At 43.0% G+C, this 25,659-nt stretch overlaps 1 protein-coding gene across 6 annotated transcripts in view; it reads left to right on the top strand.

Moving 5' to 3' along the window:
- LOC139575026 (synaptotagmin-7-like) overlaps positions 1-25,659 on the top strand; it is a 117,090-nt gene that overhangs the window by 40,327 nt on the left and 51,104 nt on the right. For 3 of the 6 annotated variants that reach the window (XR_011674867.1, XR_011674868.1, XM_071399939.1), the window contains exons 2-4: positions 12,737-12,840; positions 22,024-22,109; positions 24,655-24,789. Coding sequence is in view for 4 of the 6 variants with exons in the window: in XM_071399939.1 (XP_071256040.1) it covers positions 12,737-12,840; positions 22,024-22,109; positions 24,655-24,789 (325 nt within the window). In the remaining 2 variants the exon portion in view is untranslated. Of the gene's footprint in view, positions 1-12,232; positions 12,299-12,736; positions 12,841-22,023; positions 22,110-22,147; positions 24,810-25,659 lie in introns of those variants that run through there. The other 3 variants (XM_071399940.1, XM_071399942.1, XM_071399943.1) reach the window with 3 other exon arrangements.

The following is a 25,659-nucleotide window of genomic DNA, read 5'->3' as shown; positions in this document are numbered from 1 at the left end:
GGAATTAAATGGTAACTACACCCCAAAATCTAAATGTCCCCAAAAATGTCCCAGACTCAAAAGTGTTCTCCTGTTGTGGTTTAAGCATTGTTGTTGTTGACTTAGAACATCCAATTGAGTTGTTTTTCTATTAAAAAAGTGTGATTTTGAGTTTGAAAACCTGAAAAAAATGGGGAAAGCGGAAACCTGGAAAAATAAAACAGAGAAAACAGAATGTGGGGGAAAATGAAACGAAATCAGACGAAAAATAAAATAGGTTTTATAGGGCCCCGCGTGTGTGTTTCTCTGTAACAGTCATTGCAAGAGAAAATGAGTCCTGTGTCTATGTATAGTTGGACAGTGCTGCGGTGCTGGAAAGACTCAAACCCCGTAGTAGAAGATGTGTTCACTCACATCAGGTGCACGGATTACGTGATCTGTGTGTGCGAGTGTGACTGATTCACCATGAGACTGGCTGGCACCCTTCGCCCAAGCACAGCCCTGTCAGAGTCCTCCCTAAAGCACCCAGACACCTCTGCCCCCTCTGGGGACCCTGCTATTGAGCAGTAGCAGGACTCTATTCCCATAATCCCTCTCTCTCGTCTCCAATCATCTCCTCTCTTCTCCCTATGCTCTCATTTCCTCTCCTTTCCCCTCACACCCTAGACCAATCAGGCCCTGCTGATTGTGAAATTATGTGATGTGGTTCAGAGGGTGTGCATAATGTATGTGTGAGCATGCTCCTCCATAATGGGTCTGGGGGAAGTTGGGATGTACAGAGCATGTATGTGTCATGTAATGGGTCTGCGTATGTGTAGGTCTGTGTTCTGTTCCGGTGTAAACAGGATTGTCAGTAGTTTATTAAGAGTTAAGGGATTAAGGTTTATCCCCATCTCCCTCCAACTCCGCTTCACCATCCCTACTCGCCCCATCTGTGTTAGAGAGAGAGACCGCAGCTAGATTAGACAGGAGAAGGAAAGGGAAGGGAAGAGTTGATGGGAGGATGATGATATCGCGGTAATAGTGTCACATACAGAACATTGAAATAATATTTATTTGGTTTCTTTTGGCATTGACTGTAAGGGGACCACTGTTACCATGATGGTTACTGATTGTGTAGATACAGTAAGCGAGATCTAAGTGAATTTATGTGTTGAAGATACTTTTGTATATATACTGTATATACAAAGTACACCCCTTCAAATTAGTGGATTTGGCTATTTCAGCCACACCTGTTGCTGACAGGTGTATAAAATTGAGCACACAGCCATGCAATCTCCATAGACAAACTTTGGCAGTAGAATGGCCTGACTGAAGAGCTCAGTGACTTTCAACGTGGCAACGTCATAGGATGCCACCTTTCCAACAAGTCAGTTCGTAAAAATTTTACCATGCTAGAGCTGCCCCAGTCAACTGTAAGTGCTGTTATTGTGAAGTGGAAACGTCTAGGAGCAGCAACTGCTGAGCTACGCAGTGGTAGGCCACACAAGCTCCCAGAATGGGAGCGCCGAGTGCTTGTGCTGTGCGTAGCACATTAAAATCATCTGTCCTCGGTTGTACCACTCACTACTGAGTTCCAAACTGCCTCTGGAAGCAACGTCAGCACAAGAACTGTTCATCAGGAGCTTCATGAAATGGGTTTCCATGGCCGAGCAGCCGCACACAAGCCTAAGATCACCATGCGAAATGTCAAGCGTCGGCTGGAGTGGTGTAAAGCTTACCACCATTGAACTCTGGAGCAGTGGAAACACGTTCACTGGAGTGATGAATCATGCTTCACCATCTGGCAGTCCAACGGACGAATCTGGGTTTGGCGGATGCCAGGAGAACACTACCTGCTCCAATGCATAGTGCCAATTGTAAAGTTTGGTGGAGGAGGAATAATGATCTGAGGCTATTTTTCATGGTCCAGTCTAGGCCCCTTAGTTCCAGTGAATTGAAATCTTAACGCTACAGCATACATTGACATTCTAGATGATTCTGTCCTTCCAACTTTGTGGCAACAGTTTGGGGAAGGCCCTTTCCTGTTTCAGCATGACAATGTCCCCGTGCACAAAGCGAGGTCCATACAGAAATGTTTTGTCGAGATTGGTGTGGATGAACATGACTGGCCTGCCCAGAGCCCTAACCTCAACCCCATCGAACGAACACCTTTGGAATGAATTGGAACGCCGACTCCAAGCCAGGCCCAATCACCCAACATCAGTGCCTGACTTCAGTAATACTCTTGTGGCTGATTGGAAGCAAGTCCCTGCAGCAATGTTCCAACAAGCCTTCCCAGAAGAGTGGATGCTGTTATAGCAGCAAAGGGGGACCTACTCCATATTTATGCCCATGACTTTGGAATGAGATGTTCGAAGAGCAGGTGTCCATATCATTTTGGTAATGTAGTGTAGCTCTGTATAGCTCACTCAGCTGTACATTCTGTTGGTAATAGGATACTCTCCTGGAGGTGTTGTGGATGTTCTGTGTGGATTTTTATGCACATTTCTCTTTGTTGCAACTTGCAATCTGTTTGTCATTATACCCTGATAAAGTCAGCTTGTCTGTCGAAACATTGGTTATTAAATTATTGCATCTGTGCTCCTAGAGTGAGGCCTCTCCTTTTATTTTCAAGTGTTCTACTCTGCTAGCCAGCACCTCACCTAAACAGGTGTGCGCTTCTTTCGCCTCCGCAACTTGCAATCCAACTGTTCCTTGGCTCTATCTGCACTTTAGACAGCAGCACCTCTGAGATCTTTAGCAGTGGACTTTCAGAAATGTTTTTGTTTTATTGGGGGGAAAAGTCAACTTTACATTCAGAATGTATAAGCGCTGCAGGCGAACTGCCAACTGGGCTGAAAACACTCAATTTCTTTCATCCTCCCCTCTCCCCCTTCTCAACCCAACCTCTACCCCTCTTTCTCTCTCTCTTTCTCTCCTCACCACCCCTAAATATATTCTTCCTCCTTACTTAGGTGTTATTTTCTTTGCTCTTAAAGAGGGGCTGAACTTCCTGATTTAGCATTGTTTTTTGGCTTGGTCATTAAGAAATGCAGTGGCCATGACTGAAGCCAAACGAGAGTTGTCTTGGGGTGGAGGGGTGGTTTAATGTGGGTGTGTGTTCGCACATGGCAAGCGTTTGCACATTCTTTCTGTCAAAACAGTTAGTCATTTACCCTTCTAGATAACTTAACACTCTAACCAGGTCTTGTATCTTGAAGTAACTGTTAGGCTATCCAATGTCAAACCAACTTTGCTATCTTTAGGGATAGTTAGGAACCGTCAATAAATTACCCAATGTATATGGGACAATATGTTCATGTTGCACATCTTTTAGTTGTCTCATTAAATGCTTTCAATATTTGTACATGAATTTACACAATTTATAGTTGGTTTGAGGTTTTTAAGTCATTGACATTTGGAGCTATTGACATTTTAAAATATTGTCCCATGTAAATTGTGTGATTTACCGATGGTCCCTAACTATCCTCATAGGGATATCAAATGTCAAACCAAATTGACCATGGTCATTATGATTCGGTCACTGGGCTCCAAATTGATGATTACTTGGTGCTGCCAGCTGTGGGTATGTGGACAGGATTGAAATAAACCCAACCGAAGGAAAACTGTCACGGTACCCTTCTTTCTGTAACATACAATTTTTTCCTATCATCTCACAAATCTCCGTTTTGGACAAGACTGACTTTATGACCAAATGTATCCTATTGACACTTTGTAGTACATTTTGACACTACAATAAATCTTTCTGACTCATATTGATGCCACATAGGCTGTTTTTAAAACAAGAAGTTGCTTTTTAGGGGCAGTCGCTCTTTAAAGCAATTCAACACTCATGATCCTTTCGTCTTTGACCTTCCACTCCTCTCCCTCAGTTGACCCCTGACACCTGTAACCCTACAGAAAGCTCATGTTTTAATGCAGCTGCTCCTTCTCTCCTCCTCTCCTCTCAGAACCCCTCGGTCTCTTACCTTGGCTTCTCTGACCTCCACTCCCCCTCTCTTACCTGCAGTCTCTTCACCTCTGTCCCTGAGTTATGATGACTCAACTGCACACACTCATAGATGGCCTTGTCGCTCAAAACAAACCTTTGGATCCTCCTCAGTGAAGGCATGGCTATGAGAAATGGCCTTTGATGGGTCCTGCCTGTGAACTGCTTGGATGTTTTGGCCGGATAAACACACCTGCCAATCAAATAAATGAGGTTTAAGAGTGTTTTGTTGGGACTGCCAGGGCTCCGGATGATAGGCAATGTTGCCTCGTCGTTGAGGGATCGTTTTTCACCTGCTCGGGGGTTACTGGCTCACCCTGTAACCCACCTAACATGAGATCTAGTGGCAATATACTGTTACAGGAATAGATCTCAGGTGTTGGTCCTGTATAATGAGAACAGCCAAGGTGTCGGCTCTTTCTTTCTCCGCTGATGGCTGGTCCTAGTGGCGGGTGGCAGGGTCAAGGGTTCAGCTCCCCAGGTGGGGCTCCACTCTGCTCTGCCTTCCCCAATCCCCCGCCCCCGTCCCTTGGGCCAGACAGACATGCTCCTCTGCTGGTCCCCTGTGACTAATAGCCCTGATTCTGTGTCAGCTTGGGCACAAACACCAGGGGCTGAGTGAGCAGAACACAAGCAGATTAGCACAGCAGGTGAAGGAGAGGAGAGAGAGGGAATAAGGGAGGGGGCTCTTCTGACAGCGCACAGGAATCTCACTTAAAGCAGCTATAAATAACTCTGGGTCCTCTCCGCTGTGCACTGAAACAGGTCATCTAGTGAATCATACTGAGTCATTTGTAAATATGTATTAATATGTAATACATTGGTAGTTACTATGTACTGCGATTCTCATGATTCTACAGTATACAATGTATGTATTGCAATTCGATACTGTGATTTTATTGCGATTTGATGTTCCAAACATATTGCTCACTATATGTCTGCTGCAGAGAGGCAAGAGAGAGCAGGAGAAAACAAGTGTTGCTTTTGATCAGTCAGGGAAATAAGAGCTGAAAAAATGTTGGCTCACTGTTTAAAACAAAGATGGAGAATCAACTATAAGATGAAAAATACCAGTGTTTTTGCGCCGGTACAGCTGACTAGCGCTAGTTAACGCTACCCCAAAAAATGTACGTTTATATCGATATGACATTGTCCAAACTGGATCGATTCCCCCCCCCCCTCCTCATCACTCGTAGTTACAGCAGATGACTTAGTGATTATGCTGATGAAATGATGATGCCGTTATGTGTGTGTGCTTTAGAAGTGGGTCAGTGACCTCATTATGATGGATCCTCTTCATCTGTCTGGCGAGGTGGAGAGAGAGGTGCCCGGGGAAGACAGACAGCAGCAACCTTTAGTTCAGAGTGAGAAGGATGAGAGCAGCCAGGTGTAGATGCAGGTATACCTGGGACTTTCAGGTAGAGACTGTTATTGACTGGTTGGCCATTTTGCTTGTGTTTTGATTGATGAGCTTGAGCCAATCAATCAAGTTTATTTTATATAGCCCTTCGTACATCAGCTAATATCTCGAAGTGCTGTACAGAAACCCAGCCTAAAACCCCAAACAGCAAGCAATGCAGGTGTAGAAGCACGGTGGCTAGGAAAAACTCCCTAGAAAGGCCAAAACCTAGGAAGAAACCTAGAGAGGAACCAGGCTATGAGGGGTGGCCAGTCCTCTTCTGGCTGTGCCGGGTGGAGATTATAACAGAACTATGCCAAGATGTTCAAAATGTTCATAAGTGACAAGCATGGTCAAATAAAAATCATGAATAATTTTCAGTTGGCTTTTCATAGCCGATCATTAAGAGTTGAAAACAGCAGGTCTGGGACAGGTGGCGGTTCCATAACCGCAGGCAGAACAGTTGAAACTGGAATAGCAGCAAGGCCAGGTGGACTGGGGACAGCAAGGAGTCATCATGCCCGGTAGTCCTGACGTATGGTCCTAGGGCTCAGGTCCTCCGAGAGAGAGAAAGAAAGAGAGAAGGAGAGAATTAGAGAGAGCCAAGATTTTCAAAATGTTCATAAATGACAAGCATGGTCAAATAATAATCAGGAATAAATGTCAGTTGGCTTTTCATAGCCGATCATTAAGAGTTAAAAACAGCAGGTCTGGAACAGGTAGGGGTTCCATAACCGCAGGCAGAACAGTTGAAACTGGAACAGCAGCAAGGCCAGGTGGACTGGGGACAGCAAGGAGTCATCATGCCCGGTTTGCCGTGACGTATGGTCCTAGGGCTCAGGTTCTCAGAGAGAGAGAAAGAAAGAGAGAACGAGAGAATTAGAGAGAGCATACTTAAATTCACACAGGACACTGGATAAGACAGGAGAAGTACTCCAGGTATAACCAACTGACCCTAGCCCCCCGACACATAAACTACTGCAGCATAAATACTGGAGGCTGAGACAGGAGGGGTCAGGAGACACTGTGGCCCCATCCGATGATACCCCCGGACAGGGCCAAACAGGAAGGATATAACCCCACCCACTTTGCCAAAGCACAGCCCCCGCACCACTAGAGGGATATCTTCAACCACCAACTTACAATCCTGAGACAAGGCCGAGTATAGCCCACAAAGATCTCCACCACAGCACAAACCAAGGGGGGGCGCCAACCCAGACAGGAAGATCACGTCAGTGACTCAACCCACTCAAGTGACGCACCCCTCCTAGCCAATGGCACTATTTACTGAATGTTTGTTTGACAGTATGAGACATTCCCTATATTCATAATACTGGTAATCTGGATCTGTTGGCAGTCTGACTGAGGAAAACAATAGTTTTGAGCAGTGCAGAGTATAGGTCGACCGATTCTGATTTTTCAATGCCGATACCGATTATTGGAGGACCAAAAAAAGCCGATACCGATTAATCGGCCGATTTTTAAAAATGTATTTGTAATCATGACAATTACAACAATACTGAATGAACACTTATTTTAACTTAATATAATACATCAATAAAATAAATTTAGCCTCAAATAAATAATGAAACCTGTTCAATTTGTTTTAAATAATGCAAAAACAAAGTGTTGGAGAAGAAAGTAAAAGTGCAATATGTGCCATGTAAGAAAGCTAACGTTTAAGTTCCTTCCTTAGAACATGAGAACATATGAAAGCTGGTGGTTCCTTTTAACATGAGTCTTCAATATTCCCAGGTAAGAAGTTTTAGGTTGTAGTTATTATAGGAATTATAGGACTATTTCTCTCTATACGATTTGTATTTCATATACCTTTGACAATTGGATGTTCTTATAGGCACTTTAGTATTGCCAGTGTAACAGTATAGCTTCCGTCCATCTCCTCGCTCCTACCTGGGCTCGAACCAGGAACACATCAACAACATCCACCCTCGAAGCAGCGTTACCCATCGCTCCTGTAACGGCAGTCTAGCTCTTCCTCCTCCTCAGACGAGGAGAGGCGAGAAGGATCGGAGGACCAATGTGCAGCATGGTAAGTTTCCATAATTTAATAACATGAAAACTAGACAAAATACAAAACAACAAACGTACTAACCGTCACAGTCCCGTGTGGCATAAACACTGACAGAGAAAACAACCACCCACAAAATCCCAACACAAAACAAGCCACCTATATATGATTCTCAATCAGGGACAACGATTGACAGCTGCCTCTGATTGAGAACCATATTAGGCTGAACACAGAAACAGACAAACTAGACACACAACATAGAATGCCCACCCAGCTCACGTCCTGACCAACACTAAAACAAGCACAATACATAAGAACTCTGGTCAGGATGTTACAGCTCCACAAAAGCTGCGGGGAACAACTACTCCAAGTCTCAGAGCGAGTGCCGTCACCGATTGAAACGCTATTAGCGCGCACCCCGCTAACTAGCTAGCCATTTCACATCGGTTACACCAGTCTAATCTCGGGAGTTGATAGGCTTGAAGTCATAAACAGCTCAATGCTTGAAGCATTGCGAAGAGCTGCTGTCAAACGCACGAAAGTGCTGTTTGAATGAATGCTTACGAGCCTGCTGGTGCCTACCATCGCTCAGTCAGACTGCTCTACCAAATCATAGACTTAATTATAACATAATAACACACAGAAATACGAGCCTTTGGTCATTAAAATGGTCGAATCCGGAAACTATCATTTCGAAAACAAAACGTTTATTCTTTCAGTGAAATACGGAACTGTTCCGTATTTTATCTAACAGATGGCATCCCTAAGTCTAAATATTACTGTTACATTGTACAACCTTCAATGTTATGTCATAATTATGTACAATTCTGGCAAATTAATTACGGCCTTTGTTAGGACTAAATGGACTTCACACAGTTCGCAATGAGCGAGGCGGCCCAAACTGTTGCATATACCCTGACTGCTTGCACGGAACGCAAGAGAAATGACACAATTTCCCTAGTTATAAGAAATTCATGTTAGCAGGCAATATTAACTAAATATGCAGGTTTAAAAATATATACTTGTGTATTGATTTTAAAGAAAGGCATTGATGTTTATGGTTAGGTACATTGGTGCAACGACGGTGCTTTTTTTGAAAATGCGCTTGTTAAATCATCACCCGTTTGTCGAAGTAGGCTGTGATTCAATGAGAAATTAACAGGCACCGCATCGATTATATGCAACGCAGGACACGCTAGATAAAGTAGTGATATCATCAACCATGTGTAGTTAACTAGTGATTATGTTAAGATTGATTGTTTTTTATAAGATAAGTTTAATGCTAGCAAGCAACTTACCTTGGCTTCTTGCTGCCCTTGCTTAACAGGTAGTCAGCTTGCCACGCAGGCTCCTCATGGAGTGCAATGTAAGGCAGGTGGTTAGAGCGTTGGACTAGTAACCGGAAGGTTGCAAAAACAAATCCCCGAGCTGACAAGGTAAACATCTGTCGTTCTGCCCCTGATCAAAGCAGTTAACCCATCGTTCCTAGGCCATCATTGAAAATAAGAATGTGTTCTTAACTGACTTGCCTAGTTAAATAAAGGTGGGAAAAATATATAATAATATTCGGCAAATCGGTGGACACCGATTACCGATTGTTATGAAAACTTGAAATGGGCCCTAATTAATCGGCCATTCCGAATAATCGGTAAACCTCTAGTGGAGAGAGAAATCAGTGTGTAGACGGTCTAACAGTGCTCTCAGTATTCCTCAGCTCTCTATTGCGATTATTTGAGTCTTATTCATTGTTTAATGACATTTTGAATATGCATGCATTTGGTACACTACCAGTCACAAAACAGACGTGAATTGCAGTGTAATTTGGTAATCTTTTTATCTATCCGTACAATCCTTAGGTACTAGTAGACCAGTGAAGAGGATGGCTGCATGTGGGGTTAATGGGGGGTTAGAACCCAGAGAGAGTGGGAGGGATTGTTATGGAGGCTATTCTTTCAGATGAGTAGTTTTAATCGTTTCAGTAGAAAATCATGTAATTACTTGATGAGGGAAAATAGTGGTGCACCGAGAGGCACCGAGAGGGAAGATGAGAGAGAAATATAACAACCGAGAGGAACACTCGCTTTATATTTTGTAGTTTTGTAGTTTGTAGTTTTATGAAAACGCCAAAGCTCATCCAGTATGTGTGCAATTAAAATAAACTTTCAAGAGGGCAGTGATGAAATGAGACAATAAGAGCTTGTGCTGTGTGTGTGCGTGTGCGCGTGTGCGTGCTTGCATGTGCTGTGAATGTCTGGCGCTGGAATTAGCCACAGGAGGCTCTCTGTGTGACACCCAGCACAGCACTGCATGGGGCCACTCCTGGGGAGAGAGTCAGTGTGAAGGGCCATCCATGTGACCATATTGTTTTTGCCAGAGCTGTCTTTGTGTTGTTCTCTGTAATAAATCGCCTTACTGGGGCAGAACTCATTAGTCTTTATTGATTCACATTCATCCATGTAAACTATTTGGACCATACAAATATTAGGGGAGCTGTCCCAATCCTCTTGAAAACATCCCTACCTGCTGCACCCATCCCTGCCCAACAACCATACACACCAAATCAAATCAAATGTATTTATATAGCCCTTCGTACATCAGCTAATATCTCGAAGTGCTGTACAGAAACCCAGCCTAAAACCCCAAACAGCAAGCAATGCAGGTGTAGAAGCACGGTGGCTAGGAAAAACTCCCTAGAAAGGCCAAAACCTAGGAAGAAACCTAGAGAGGAACCAGGCTATGAGGGGTGGCCAGTCCTCTTCTGGCTGTGCCGGGTGGAGATTATAAGAGAACATGGCCAAGATGTTCAAATGTTCATAAATGACCAGCATGGTCAAATAATAATAACCACAGCTGTAATACAGCAGTCTGATTCAACCCCTTGTTTACACTATCACCACCTTCTGTTAGGCTCGTTGCTTTTTTCCACCCTGTTTCCTCAGCTCCATGCAGCCCAGCTGTATCCATCTATCTCTATCCCAGGTTCTTTTACAGCAGCACGGCTGGGCTGGTAGACATATTAAAGCTGCTGTTTAATCATTACAGGAACTCACCGAGCTAATGACCAGGATGCAATTCACTGCCCTATCAGAAGCATCTAATGGATGTGCCTCTGGGAGATCAAGATGAGTTTCAATATTAGGGTGGGCCAGCTCACAGTAGTAATTGCGCTGTGTAAAAACCTTACAGAGTCAGGAAGCTAGCTACCTCGGCTTATTTCTCCTCCTGGTTATTATGTATGCTGTTCTTAACAGCTCCCCTGTGCCAGGCCAGGTCATTAACTATTTACTGTTAAATCATGTTAGTGTGTTATTTCTTCCTGGTATAAGCCTATAGGCAATTCCCCATTTATCTTCAGGGATGGTCATAATGGGGGTGGGGGGCTCCGCTAGGTGAATTCCGATTCTGTCGCTGTCCACACTGTTCGGGTGAATTCCGATTCTGTCGCTGTCCACACTGTTGGGGTGAATTCCGATTCTGTCGCTGTCCACACTGTTGGGGTGAATTCCGATTCTGTCGCTGTCCACACTGTTGGGGTGAATTCCGATTCTGTCGCTGTCCACACTGTTCGGGTGAATTCCGATTCTGTCGCTGTCCATTGGACTGAATCACTGCTGTTTGTTTAACCTCCATTGGCTGTTCGGTGCTAATAGATTGTCATTGACATTGGTCTTTGTTCATAAATTAGCCTACTTTTAACCAAACGATGACCTTCAGCCATTATGTAGCTTAACATTGGACTAAATAGGCTAGGAACTGTTTTTCACTGAAACGTATACACTGTAGTCTAATCCACAGCAATGACGAAGGTAAGAGAAGAAGAAAAAAATACTCTGCAATTAAAAATGCCTTCTATACACAGATCTATTGGTGAACCACTTATAGCTGTTTCTACTTTTTAAAATGTTTAACATTACAGCAGCATACTGTATATGGTAGGCCTCAGGGTCATCTATTTCATCCCTTTAAAAAAATACTGAAAAGATGAAAGAGCTCCATGAAACACCTGCCATTATGGCCACTTATCAGCAGCATTATGACATGTTGAATTGCTGTCTGAGTGAGATGACCAGTAATGGATCGTTACAGTATCATTGTCATTGATCAGGTTCTGTTGAAAACATAATGTCAACTGATTGCTTCCATTGATGGATGTGTTCTACAAAGGCTACTCACTGTAATTTTCTCACAATAGATAGTAGGAAAATAAATTGAACAACATACTGAGCAAAGGGAGAGCAAGAAAGAATGGAGAAAGGTATGAGGCCCCATGTGGAAATAGAGGAAGGATGACAGGAAATGAAAGAAAGTGTGAGGGAAGAGTGATATGTGGATGTTTTTACCAAGCTACTCCTTCTGTTCTCTGCCATGAACAACTTATAAGACCTGAAGTTTTATAGGGAGGGATGGAGAGAGAGATGGAGAGAGGGATGGAGAGAGGAAGGGATGTGAAATCAGAGGAATTGTGTAGGCAGAGGGGAGAATGTAACAGAAAGAATGGGAGGATGAGGTGGAATTGAAGTCCATTGTTTATGCACAATGTTGTTTGCCAACACGTCTTTGCATTTTGAATTGTCTTGGCAGAGGAGGTGGGCTAGATGAATAGCATTCAAGAGGCAGTGATGTAGTTATTTTTATCAGAAATGTGTGAGTGAAAGAGCTTTTATCTCTCAAGCTGGGTCTTGACTTATTGAAAGATGAACAAAAGACAGGAGGAGAGCTGCAGTACTGATCATGTACAATGAGACACCAAAGAGGAAGGAAGCTGCAGATTACAAGACTTGTAATTGAACCCTCTTAATGACCATTGTTTTTCTTTTCCTTTGTTTCACAGACTCTGTATTCAGTCACCAGCTGTAGATACTGACACAGATGGGGAAAGTAGACATGATATTTTATGCCGGTACACTTGCCCTCTTTTCCTGTCTCTTTCCCTTTTTCTCTTGATAGATTGCTCTGTCTGCAGGTTTGTGATGATGGAGTGGGAGAGAGCATATTAAAAAAGCTCATTACAGGCTCACACTTCCCTCTCCTCCCATCATGATCTGCCTCATTTGTGTATTTTTCCTGCATTTGTTTATTAGATTTTACCAACATATTGCCAAAGGGATATGTAGAGATATTCTTTCAACAACATTTTCTCTAGGTCTTGCCCTTTGTCTCCTTCTCCTTCCCCTCTCATGATTGGCATGCATTTTAACAGTAACCTCTATCGCTCTTCCTAATCTCTATCTCTCTTCCTCTCCCGATCTCTCGATCTCTCTCCCATCTCACCCTCTCTCTCCTCTTTCTCTCCCCTTCCCCCTCTCCGTTCCCCTCTCCCCCCTCTGTCTCTCTGCAGGGTCTCTATCTATCAGTGTGTTCCTAGTATCTCTGGGGCTGACGGTGTGTGCCGTGTGGCTCGTAGCTCTGTGTGGAGTCTGCACCTGGTGTCAACGCAAACTGGTGAGTGGACCACTAACATTTACCTATGACATTATATCCTATTATTTGGTTTTAGGACACATTGTCCTTCCCAGAACAACACAGTACAGCAGGCTTCCATCCACTCTTCCATGACTCTTATTTATTTGTATAACTTTAATTCGACTAGCTTGGTCAGTTATCATCGGCAATTATGACCTGTCTGAGAGGTCATTACACACATGTTCAGGTCATTATACACACCCCAGCATTGACCCACAATATTCCCCAGAGCTAGTAGGGATTTATCCTGAGTTAGCTGCCTGGTAAGGTTAGCTGCCTGGTAAGGTTAGCTGCCTGGTAAGGTTAGCTGCCTGGTAAGGTTAGCTGCCTGGCAAGGTTAGCTGCCTGGCAAGGTTAGCTGCCTGGCAAGGTTAGCTGCTTGGTAAGGTTAGCTGCCTGGTACGGTTAGCTGCCTGGCAAGGTTAGCTGCCTGGTAGGATTAGCTGCCTGGTAAGGTTAGCTGCCTGGTAAGGTTAGCTGCCTGGTAAGGTTAGCTACCTGGTAGGGTTGAACCCCAGAACTGTATACACACACATTTGCACAGACATGCCCCACATCCTCATAATAGAACTGCAGGATAGTGTGAGAGAGAGGTGTTAGGCTGTAGGTGTTACATATTGCACAAGAGGAAGACTGTGAGAGACCGAGACATGTGAGAGACCGAGACATGCAAAGACATGCTTTGAGATTCTGTCTGTAATGAAAAGCGCTATAAAAGTTTTAATCTATTCTCTCCAACTTTTGCTCTCCATATCTCTCTCTCTCCATCTCTCTCTCTCTCCATGACAATGCACTGTGTCCGTGCCCCTCTCCGTACCCCATGCCATTAAAATGGTACAGTTGGACACCCAGGTAATTAGCTGTGATTAATAATGAGCTATTTGCTGCCTGTTCCCGCCGTTTGGCTATTAGAGGAAAGCAGAAAGATGGTTCATGGATCAGACATTCAGAATGAAAAGATAGTCTCGTTGATTAAATCCTTTCACCATTCTATATCATTGAGTATATCATATTCTATATAATTGAGTATATCATATTCTATTAAGTAAAGAATGATTTCCCCTCCTCATTCTTTCATTCTCTCACCTCCCCCACCCGTACATCTGGTCTCAGTGTATGGCAACAAATATGTGTGCATAAACTGTAGGCTACATTCACTACATTAACATAAGCAAAACAGTAATACACACATTCAAGGACACTAAAAGGCAGGCACTGAGGATAGAACATGAGCACATTGAATTTTGTATCTAGCAGTTAGTCAATGGCAGAATCACACTTTTGAGTTCATATTTCGGGCTCCCGAGATGGGCAGCGGTCTAAGGCACTACATCTCAGTGCAAGAGGTGTCACTACAGTCCCTGGTACGAATCCAGGCTGTGTCCGTGCCCCTCTCCGTACCCCGTGCCATTAAAATGGTACAGTTGGACACCCAGGTAATTAGCTATGATTAATAATGAGCTATTTGCTGCCTGTAAATAAAAAATAAAATACATTTTCAGTCTCTTGCCAGCTTTAGTTTATATGCTGGACGGCACAACTCCAAATTACAATTTTCTGCCATAAAAAGCTCCTTGGATAAAAGTTGCAGTGCTTTCCGGTTGTGTTCTATTTTCTGGAGTTTCCTTCTGATTCCATAACTTTGTGTGTGGGCTCTTGGTAGTGTGCATGGGGAATGATATGGGGAGATGTTGTGTGGCCATGATGGTGAACATAAACAGAATTCTTCATTAGGTTATGTAAACATGGCTTTGTGCCTAGAGCAGTGCGTGTGCCTGCTTGTCGCCGGCTCCTGGTCCCATGCTAATGATTCATATGTTAATGTACACATCACTCTGAGCTATTGGCTGCTGCCTGAAAAACTTTGATTCTGCCCATACGTTTCATCTGGAAATACCCTCCCTTGCTTTTGCTCCCTCCCTCTCTCCATCGTTCTCCCCCTCCTCTCTGTCCTTCTCTTGGCTTTTCTCTCTCCACCTCTTTCTAGTTCTCTCTCTGTCCCTATCTTGGCCTTTCTCTCTCTCTTTCTCTCTATCTCTCTCTCTCTGTCTCTCTCTATCTCTCTTTCTGTCTCTCTCTCTCTGTCTAGGAGCATTTGTGGAGTGAGGACAGCACATAGGTGGGTAAAATATGCCGAGAACTGAATTCAGCTGAGTGATAGAACGGTTCTGAAGTGAGATGGAGATTGAATAAGCATGCATAAAGCATGTAAATAAGATGTAATATTAGTAACTGGTATTACGCACATTTGTATTGCTGCACATCTATGATATATTACCAGTCTGTCACACCCTGTGTAGATTGAGGACTTTCAGTCTGGTCTTCAAAGATGAATCATATCATACCCTGTCAAATATACAGACACACACACAGTAAAGCTTCTTAACCCTCACCGTCCATTTCTCTTGTCCTCGCCCTTTCTATTTCTCTATTTACTCTCACACTCTTTATGTCTGTCTTTGCAAATACCATGTCTCCCTCTTTACCAGTGTTTCATAACCGTAATTCAGAGTCCACAGATGCTGAGAGACAGGATAGTACGGCGTCCCATTGTGACATAGCTATGCAGCTCTGAGACCACCGTCCACGGGAGAAGCACAGCCCAACCGCACACCTCCCCCAAATTCCCAACCAACGCGGCTCGTTGTACATGTCCTTTACTCATTTGAATGTGGTGACAGTTGGAGAAATTGCTAGTATGAAAATCAATGGTTGCTAGTATGAAAACCATTGGTTGCTAGTATGAAAACCAATGGTTGCTAGTATGAAAGCCAATGGTCCAATATTCTAGAAAGGACGCTTACATGGTTGGACTCTGATAAGCGCTTTATGCGTTTGTCCCTTTGCCACTTTATCGCTATGTCCTTGTCAGTACATCTCTGTGCTTTTTGTTTTTCTATTTATACCTCCACTGTTTCCCCTTCCTAGTCCTTGCTTGTCTCTGTGTTATCTTCGGCATCATCTTCCTTCTCTCTCTCTTTGCTGTCCTTTTTCTCTCTCTCTGTCTGACTCTATTTATACATAGCAGGGTCATTCCACGAAAAGAGTGCCTTTTGCGTATCTTTGATACAGTATTTTAAGTAGACATTGTGCACCAATATTACATTTTTAAAGCTGGTTATATTAAATGATGTAGAATTCAATAAATCTTATTTTATTTTTTATATTTTTATTTTTATTTTGACATGTCCCTCCGTCAATCCTGTGTCATTTGTAGGAAGATTTTAACTCACTTAATCCCAAAATGTCTCCAATTTTCACGATCATTGTAAAGCCTTAGTTACAGTTAATTCGGAAAGTATTCAGATCGCTTGACTTTTTCCACATTTTGTTACGTTACAGCCTTATTTTAAAACTGACTAAATAAAACATTTTCCTCATCAATCTACACACAATACCCCATAATGGCAAAGCAAAACAGTTTTATTTTTATTTTTGCAAATGTATAAAAAAAAATAATGAAATACCTAATTTACATAAGTATTCAGACCCTTTGCTATGAGACTTGAAATTGAGCTCAGGTGCATCATGTTTCCATTGATCATCCTTGAGACGTTTCTACAACTTGATTGGAGTCCACCTGTGGTAAATTCAACTGATTGTACATGATTTGGAAAGGCACACACCTGTCCATATAAGGTCCCATAGTTGACAGTGCATGTCAGAGCAAAAACCAAGCCATGAGGTCGAATGATTTGTCTGTAGAGCTCCGAGACAGGATTGTGTCGAGGCACAGATCTGGGAAAGGGTACCACAACAGCATTGAAGGTCCCCAAGAACACAGTGGCCTCCATCATTATTAAATGGTATAAGTTTGGAACCACCAAGACTCTTCCTAGAGCTGGCCACCTGGCCAAACTGAGCAATCGTGGGAGAATGGCCTTGGTCAGGGAGGTGACCAAGAACCCGATAGTCACTCTGACAGAGCTCCAGAGTTCCTCTGTGGAGATGGGAGAACCTTCCAGAAGGACAACCATCTCTGCAGCACTCCACCAATCAGGCCTTTATGGTAGAGTGGCCAGACGGAAGCCAACAGGACAACAACCCTAAGCACACAGCCAAGACAACGCAGGAGTGGCTTTGGTACAAGTCTCTGAATATCCATTAGTGGCCAAGGCAGAGTCCAGACCCGATCAAACATCTCTGGGGAGACCTGAATAATGCTGTGCAGCAATGCTCCCCATCCAACCTGACAGAGATTGAGAGAATCTGCAGAAAAGAATGAGAGAAACTCCCCAAATACAGGTGTACCAAGCTCGGGGCGGCAGGTAGCCTAGTGGTTAGAGCATTGGACTACTAACCGAAAGGTTGCAAGATCAAATCCCCGAGCTGACAAGGTAAAAATCTGTCGTTCTGCCCCTGAACAAGGCAGTTAACCCACTGTTCCTAGGCGTCATTGAAAATAAGAATTTGTTCTTAACTGACTTGCCTAGTTAAATAAAGGTACAAAAATCTATATTTAATTAATTAATTATTTAAATACCCAAGAAGATTCAAGGCTGTAATCGTTGTCAAAGGTGCTTCAACAAAGTACTGAGTAAAGGGTCTGAATACTTATTTTGTCATTATGGGGTATTGTGTGTAGATTGATGAGGGGGATTAAAAAAAAAAAACTATTTTAGAATAAGGCTGTAATGTAACAAAATGTGAAAAAAGTCAAGGGGTCTGAATACTTTCTGAATGCACTGTATTTCTTTGCCTTGACAGTCATTTCTGAAGATTATTATTTATTTCATGTGATTAGTGATTCATTTACGTCTGTCCCTCATTTTAAGGTCAACCCTGTTACGTGAACTGAACTCTCGTTTTAATATGGTGAAACTATTCCGGTTTTAAATATTGTTTTCAAAAGAGACATTAAACATCTAAAAGTCAAATCATAGAGTAAAAGCAGGTGAGCAGGTTCTACTCTTTTTGGTCATTGTCTGGTGTTTTGTGGTGGAAAACTGAGTGGGTCGAGCATAACACGTCAGCCCTGTTACCCATAGATAGACAGGCTAGAAATGTTTTTAACAATTACATTTTTTTGTCAAGTTTGCATTTAATTGCCACTCCCTGCTCCTCACAACAAACTTCCATTCCGCCTGTCGCAAGGGGATTAATTGCTGATTTAAGAAAGAATTGTGAACCCTGTTACTTTATTTGGCACCTAATAGTCATTATTTTATTTCATCCCTCTTGAGATGGGAAAACTTGTTTTTTATTAAGTTGAACATGTTCTCATTTTGACCATGTTAAAATAAGGTGAAATCAAATGTTGTTGTTTTTTACCAAGTTACACTTCTCAAAAGGCACCGAGTTGGTGGAACGACCCAGCACATTTCCTTAAACTCATAGGACATGAATGACTGTATAAAAATCAACCTTGCATGCAACAATGTGCATAAAACGGGCAACTTACAGTAGTGACATCACCTCTGTATGAAGATAAAACCCCTAATCAGTTACCTGACCTGGGAGCTGTGTCACTTCGGGACGCAGTTGATGGCAAATAAAAATAACAATTAAGTAAATACATTGGACAGCTACAGAATTGTGTTTATGAGGAAGTACACAGAGGTAGACACAATTAGATAAATACAGTGATATTTAGCCCATGGTAGTTGATAGATGCAGCCCTGTGTAGAGGTGCAGTATATCAGCCCAGCATATGGGTGAGGGAAGATGAAGACGTCAGAAACAGGTCTCATGGGTTGATTATGGCAGGAGGGACGGAGGAGAGGATGGAAGGGGGGAGCAGAGAAGGGGAAGGAGGAGAGGAGGAGAGGGAGGAAGCAGGAGGAGGGGAGGGAGGAGGGAGGAAGCAGGAGGAGGGGATAGAGGAGAGGAGGAGGGGAAGAAAGAGTTGGATAGAGGATGGGGAGGAGAAGGGAGATAGGAGTGGTGTTGGTGGCCATTGTGTGTGTTGGGCTGTGACAGACATAAAGACAGCGGGACTGAGGGCTGAGGACAGATCCTTCACAAGGCTGCAGCATTACGCTGTTCCTAGCGGGGAGACATCCATGATACTCTCCACCTCTTCTACCCCACCCTCTTCTCTTCCCCCTCCTCTTCACCATCCTCTCCCCATCCTCTCCTCTATTCTCTCCCCCTTCCCTCTCCCCCATCCTCCCCACTCTCTCCCACATCCTCTGATGTCTCTCCTCTCTCCATCTCACTTGATTCTGTTTCAACCCCGCTCATCCTCTCTCTCTCTCTCTCTCTCTCTCTCTCTCTCTCTCTCTCTCTCTCTCTCTCTCTCTCTCTCTCTCTCTCTCTCTCTCTCTCTCTCTCTCTCTCTGTGTTGCCTACCCTTCCCACTCCATCCTACATTGCCTCTGCCTTTCTCTCCATCTTCTTTCCCCTTCTCTTCCCTCTCCCTCTCTCTTGTCCCACTCCCTGTCTTCAGTGTTATCTTCTCTCTCCTTCCCCTACTCTCTAGCCTCCTGAAGATTTGATGATAGTGTTAAATGATAGATGAGCTCCACTTGATAGCATATTCTTGACTGTTTGAAATCTAGACTTTTCGGAGTCCCTAAAACAACTGTGTGAGTGAATGACTGTGTGTGGGGTGGATGGGTGGGCAGTGGGGTTAGGTCATTTCCAGAGATCTGCCTTCTATTGATAAGTGTTTATAACAAACAGGCCATATAATTTGCGACAGAGAATGTGACAGTAAGTCTATAGTAAAACCCTTTCCTGCTCCAAACTGCCTTTTGAAAACCTTTCTTTACAGGGTTACGGTTTCCTCTACTACATGTGATGTATATGTTTGCAATGGAACCGAAATGAAAGGAAAATCCATCATTATTTGATTTTACAAGGATCACATTGTAAATATTAGGTTTGGTGAGTAACACCTATTAATCAAGTTAGTTTAGAAACTCTTGAGTATTACTTTGATATGAAACTGTAAAAGTTTGAGTCAAACCATATCAAATGTATGATCAGAAACACAAGTCATTATAAGATGATGTATTTAAGGCTGATTACCCATCACTCATAGTGCAAGGTTGATGTGTCCACTCACTGTGCTCTTACACATTTCAAATGGAATAGCTTTAGCTGTTTTCCAGTCTGTTTGAAGGGTGTAGTACTCTCTTTATTCATTGAAAATGTAATGAGCATTGAAATGAAAAACAAGATTTATGTAGCTGTACTTTGTGACAGTGTGTGTTTAGTGTTTACTGAGTGTTTGGCTTCAGTGTACAAATTGTCACACACCCTGCATTCATTTGAAACACAAGGCCAGGCCAATCATGTAGCTGCAGTCCTGAATTCCAAGGTGTATCATGTAGTTGCAGTCATCAGATTAATCTCAAAATGTGTCATTATAATTCCACTGACTGTTGTGAATTGTGGAAACAGCATCTATTTTAACACCTATGTTTTATGTATGTTTGGGCGTGAACTGTTTCTGAGTGTGTAGTGTTGTATGTGTGTTGGGAGTGTTGGATGTGTGTGGACGTGTCTAATCCCCACTGTGTCTGATGCCTGATGCTCCATCCGTTCATTCTGTATGGTTAACAGATGTATGGATTATTGCTGTGGAGAGGGTTTGGATTCACATGTAGATCCTGAGAGCTGGCTGTATGTAGCAACGGTCATCAACATTGTTAAAAGGTTTAAAAACAATTCTAATAAATGCAACAGTTGGACAATAGATGAAGATACTCCAAAAAAATGTAATGTTTAAAATATTTCAGATATTAACTGAATTATAGCACACAAAACATATTACTGGCACAGACAACTAATGAATGGAGTTCAGGGATTCTGGTGGGAATTCAGGTATTCAATTTATTGTACAATTTCCCTTTTTTATGCACTCATACAGTGCATTCGGAAAGTATTCAGACCCCTTGCCTTTTTCCATATTTTGTTATGTTACAGCCTTATTCTAAAATTGATTAAATCGTTTTTTTCCCTCATCAATCTACACACAATACCCAATAATGACAAAGCAAAATATCACATTTACATTAGTACCTTTGGCAGCGATTACTGCCTCAAGTTTTCTTGGGTATGACGCTACAAGCTTGGCACACCTGTATTTGGGGAGTTTCTCCCATTCTTCTTTGCTGATCCTGTCAAGTTCTGTCACGTTGGGTGGGGAGCGTCGCTGCACAGCTATTTTCAAGTCTCTCCAGAGATGTTAGATCAGGTTCAAGTCCGGGCTCAAGAACATTCAGAGACTTGTTCCAAAGCCACTACTGCATTGTCTGGGCTGTATGTTTAGGGTCATTGTCCTATTGGAAGGTGAAACCACCCCAGTCTGAGGTCCTGAGCGCTCTGGAACAGGTTTTCATAAAGAATCTCTTTGTACTTTGCTCCTTTCACACTCTAACCACTAGGCTACCTGGCACCCCAAGTATGTCAATAGCAGGATACCCTCAGATTAAAAATCAACACGCTTGGCTCCAGATGACATACTTTACATTGTTTGCGACATCAAACGTAATATCACTATAATCAGAGTATTCATTTTCAGAAGAGGCTTTTATTTAATTTGTAAACATTTCAACTGTATTAAATTCTAACTTTTTTCAATTACACAAAATATGAACACCCATCAGAATAGAGGTCTCTTTCTTCTCTTTCTTGTGATGTAAGTGTCTAGACGATGCATTAAATCCCAGACTAAGCAAGCGTTCTTTTAGATGCAGTGGAAAGACTGTATTCCATTGAGCCCATTTCAGCCATTGCTGTGGTGTGTTCGACACGTCATTACAAACATTTCCACGGTCGTAACATTAACGGGAAAAAACGACAGGCATAAGCAAGAGTATGAAAGAGTCACAGGAGTAAAATGAAAGCAATCAATCCAGCAAAATTTAAGTGACAAGTGGATTTTTCACCCCTCAAACACAGGAAATAGATCCTCAGGTGGGCGGGGCATGCACATGCTACTGTATGTGCTGGCTCACATCCAAAGTGTTGCTCTTCTGTCTCTGCCTGGGATCATTTAGCATATTTTTGGCACCTGATGGTATTCTAAAGGCTCTGTAATGAAGGCTCCGCTGGTAAAGAGTTTTCAGATGTAAACAGCAATCAAGACAGCGCACAGAGAGACAGACACAAGGCAATGGACACGAAGGAAATTATTTATCTCCTTCTCTTTCGCTCTCTCATTCTTTCTCTCTGTGTCTGTCTCTGTCTCTGTCTCTCTCGCTCTCTCTCCAGGGGAAGAGGAACAAGCCTGGTGTGGAAGCAGCCAGCACACCAGATTCAGTTCAGATTCGTGGCCGAGGGGAAAACAAAGCCATCAAGTAGGTGATGGGGGGGGGGGGGGGGGGGGCTGGGAAAGTTGGCTGAGCTACTCACTACAGCACAGCTAACTGGGACTGTCAAGAGGATCAGAGGCAAATAACCTGGGTGTGCTCAAATAAAAGGCTAAAACACTGAATCTCGCTGAGATATGGAGGGGAAGGAACATATTTAGCAAGGAAAAGGGCAGTTGTGGTTGTTAAATAAGCGTATCTTGACAACTCCTCACAGTCCTTCCTGTGAAAACAAAAGGCACAAATTATAGCATACTTAATTTGACAGGCTTCAGATAAAGAGCATGTTAAACTCCAGTAAAATTAGGAACTACATGATCTGTCCCTGAACACTCAATGGAACTGTAATAATGTCTTACTGATAAAGGGAAAGGTAGATACCTAGTCAGTTGTCCAACTGAATGTATTCTACTGAAATGTGTCTTCCGCATTTAACCCAACCCCTGATAAGCCACTAGTTTACTGTCCAACTGCAGTGTTACTTTATTTTACAGCCTGAATGTGATTACCTTGGCTGAGTTTCAGTTGAAATTTGCACTACATCCAGAGTTTAAACCTAAAACCAATGTTCTACTTGGATTGCACTAAGGTACCCTTTATCTCAATGCCTTGTAAGGTAAAATAGTCAATCACTTAAACGAGCACTATACCGAATATTAAGCGTATCATAGTACATTTATAACTAAAGCCCAATCCCAATAAAAAAAGAGTATTTGATGTCCACGTTACCTGCTGCAATGTTTTGATGATATATTCTACTGTATGACTGTTTGTTGTTAACATTGCAGTCCTGACTGACGGTGGTCTCTGTCTCCAGCTAACCCAGCAGTCCTCTCCCTCCTCTGTCACCATGCCACCTGTTCTCCCATTCTCCCTTTCATCACTCTCCTCCCTGTTTTATTTCTCCCTTCTCTCTTTCTGTCTCTCTCCCTTTTTCCAAAATATTTTTATCTGTGTAATCAACCTTTGTTGTTTCACTTTGACTTATAACATACTGTATATTACTCTGTGATTGATGTTGAATATATGTTTAACTCTTTCACTGTTTTCTAATCCCTTGTACAGAGGAAGGTATCATCTATTAACTTGTCCATGAGTCTGGATGCTGTGTCAGCTCACAGAATAGATTATATGCTTTTCCCATAGCCCATCCCCTTTAGACCGATATACTTTTTACCTTCCTTGTTTTCCTACTTTCTTTTCAAAGACATAAATGTTTTCCTCTGAAACTCTATTAGGAACATTACAATGGAATTATTTTATAAATGCAGGGCCAGGGCCGGATTACCAAACAGGCACGTGCCCCTAGGCCCCTGACTTCCAGGGGGCCCCTAACCCATTTTTTTTGTTAAATTGGGAGGCCCCAAGATAGCATATGATATCAAGATGTGTGGTATTGCAGGAAATTTGCTTTAAAACTGCAACATTTTGTCTCCGCCTCATGGCAAAATGTATAGAATAACAGGAAATTAGCTTGAAAATTGCTAAACCTTCCCTCAGCCTCATGGCAAAATGTGAACAAAAGCATGAGATGAGCTATAAAACAGCACATTCTTTTCTCCGCCCCATGGAAAAAAGTGTAGAATTGCAGGAAATTAGCAAAGAAAAAATTAGCAGGTCATTGCATTATTTAATAATCATGATTTTAATGTAGTTTGGGAGTACAGGCTAGACAGATCTGGGCAGACAGGGGGCAGAGACCAGCATCTTACCTCTGTGACACTGCGGAAAAATGGGCAAACGAGATGGCAGTTGACGATTTAATGTAGAATTATGAATCCCTCCTAACATTTTTGAGAACCAGCCTAAACCCAGGGAACTGTTTTCTGATCTATACATGCATTTCTTAAAAACATTTTAGAAGCCCCTGCCAATCGACCTACTATAGAAGAGAGACCTCTTACCTTCATTCACTGAAATTAACTGGTCTGTAAATCTCTCTTCTAAAAATCCTAATTATCAGAATATCCATTTTAATTTTGTCCACAGATCTTATCTTACCCTGCGTAGACTATTCCAAATGAAAATTAATCCAACCCCAAAATGCTCTCTATGCCTTCAAGGTGCTCCCGGTACCTGTGGGTCAGTGCAACTGTCCTGTGGTGGGAGGTGTGGGTGGGCACAGTGGTCCTGTGGGAGAAGGTAAAGGTTTTCTCTCTGCACCATGGAAAAATGTGTTGAAATGTAGGAAGTTAGCTGATTTCAGAAATGGGGGCCCCCGGAGGTCGGTGCCCCAGGGCACCTACCCATAATGTGGTAGTCCGGCCCTGTGCTGGACCCCTAATGTATTTCCCAATTATTTTCTACAGTTATTAGAGGTGTATCTATTGCCTGATTGACATTTCTCTCATTCACCTATTAAACTAAGGTTGTTTCCATATCCTGTCTCTCTCCAAGAAATATCCTTCACTTTGCTCCACTGTGATTGGCTCTGCTGCTCTGACCTATCTTTCTTTCTATCCCTGAAACTCCTCCCTCCTACTCCACTGTGATTGGCTGTACTGCTCTTACCTGTCTCTCTCTCTGGCCGCAGTGATCTAGACAGGGACTTTTGGAATAACAATGACAGCAGCAACGTGCAGCAGAGATGGAGCTCCTACCCGCCCAAGGAGTTCCTCTTAAACATGTCCCCCTATGCCCCGTACGGAGACCCTCGCCTCACGCCCAAGTGAGTCTCGGTCGCGGCTGGTAAGGGACCCCTCTCTCTGTGCAGGGCTGTAACGAAGCGGGGGAGCCAAGCCTCTTACATTGAGTTCTGTGCCCCCGTACCCCCAACCCTCCACAACCCCCTCAGACTGACTCACTAGAACAACACTACATTCTAGAAACAGACAAACATTGCAGACAAAATATGCATCCAAAGACACAGTACATTGTCTACATAGGAACATGCCACCTTATAGTCCACTTGCATGCATTTCTCTCTGCCGGACATACACGTAAGAGCTACATGATGTGCAAAGTATGCGCTTTATATTCTACACAAGTAGCTCATTTGCCAAACAGTAGCTCTGAACCCAAGGCATAACCTAATGCATATGTCCCGGTAAAGGTCATTGCTAAGGTCAAATGTAATAGCCTAAGGGGGCCAAACGGCATTATTAAGTGATGTTATCCACGTAACATGCACATCTTACATACAGTATGTTCTGTCTTGGGAGAGTTCCGTTGATTGGCATTAGTAATTCCTTTTCCTGCAGCCAACAGGGTCTGAAAGGTAAAGCTATTTAGTATGCATTGTTGACCATGCAGAACTAGATTGAGATGTACAGGGCTGCCACTGGATGTTTCTACTTGCCTCACCTTAGATGTGACTGACACCAGTATAGGGATGGCCAGGCGTGAGGTCAGCCTTGTCTCCCTCCAGCCCTCTGATTTTCATCTCGGGTGCGTCGCAAATTTGACCCTATTCCCTCTGGTCAAAAGTAGTGCACTACATAGGGAATAGGGAGCTATTTGGGATGCAGAAGGGGGTTGTCTCTAGTGGTGTTACCAGAACAGATCAAATATTAATTGGATGGAGACACTAATAGATGCA

Source organism: Salvelinus alpinus, chromosome 5 (assembly GCF_045679555.1).
Source record: "Salvelinus alpinus chromosome 5, SLU_Salpinus.1, whole genome shotgun sequence".
NCBI lineage: Eukaryota > Metazoa > Chordata > Actinopteri > Salmoniformes > Salmonidae > Salvelinus > Salvelinus alpinus.
Note: the sequence above shows the minus strand (reverse complement) of the source record. Positions and strands in the feature narration are given on the sequence as shown.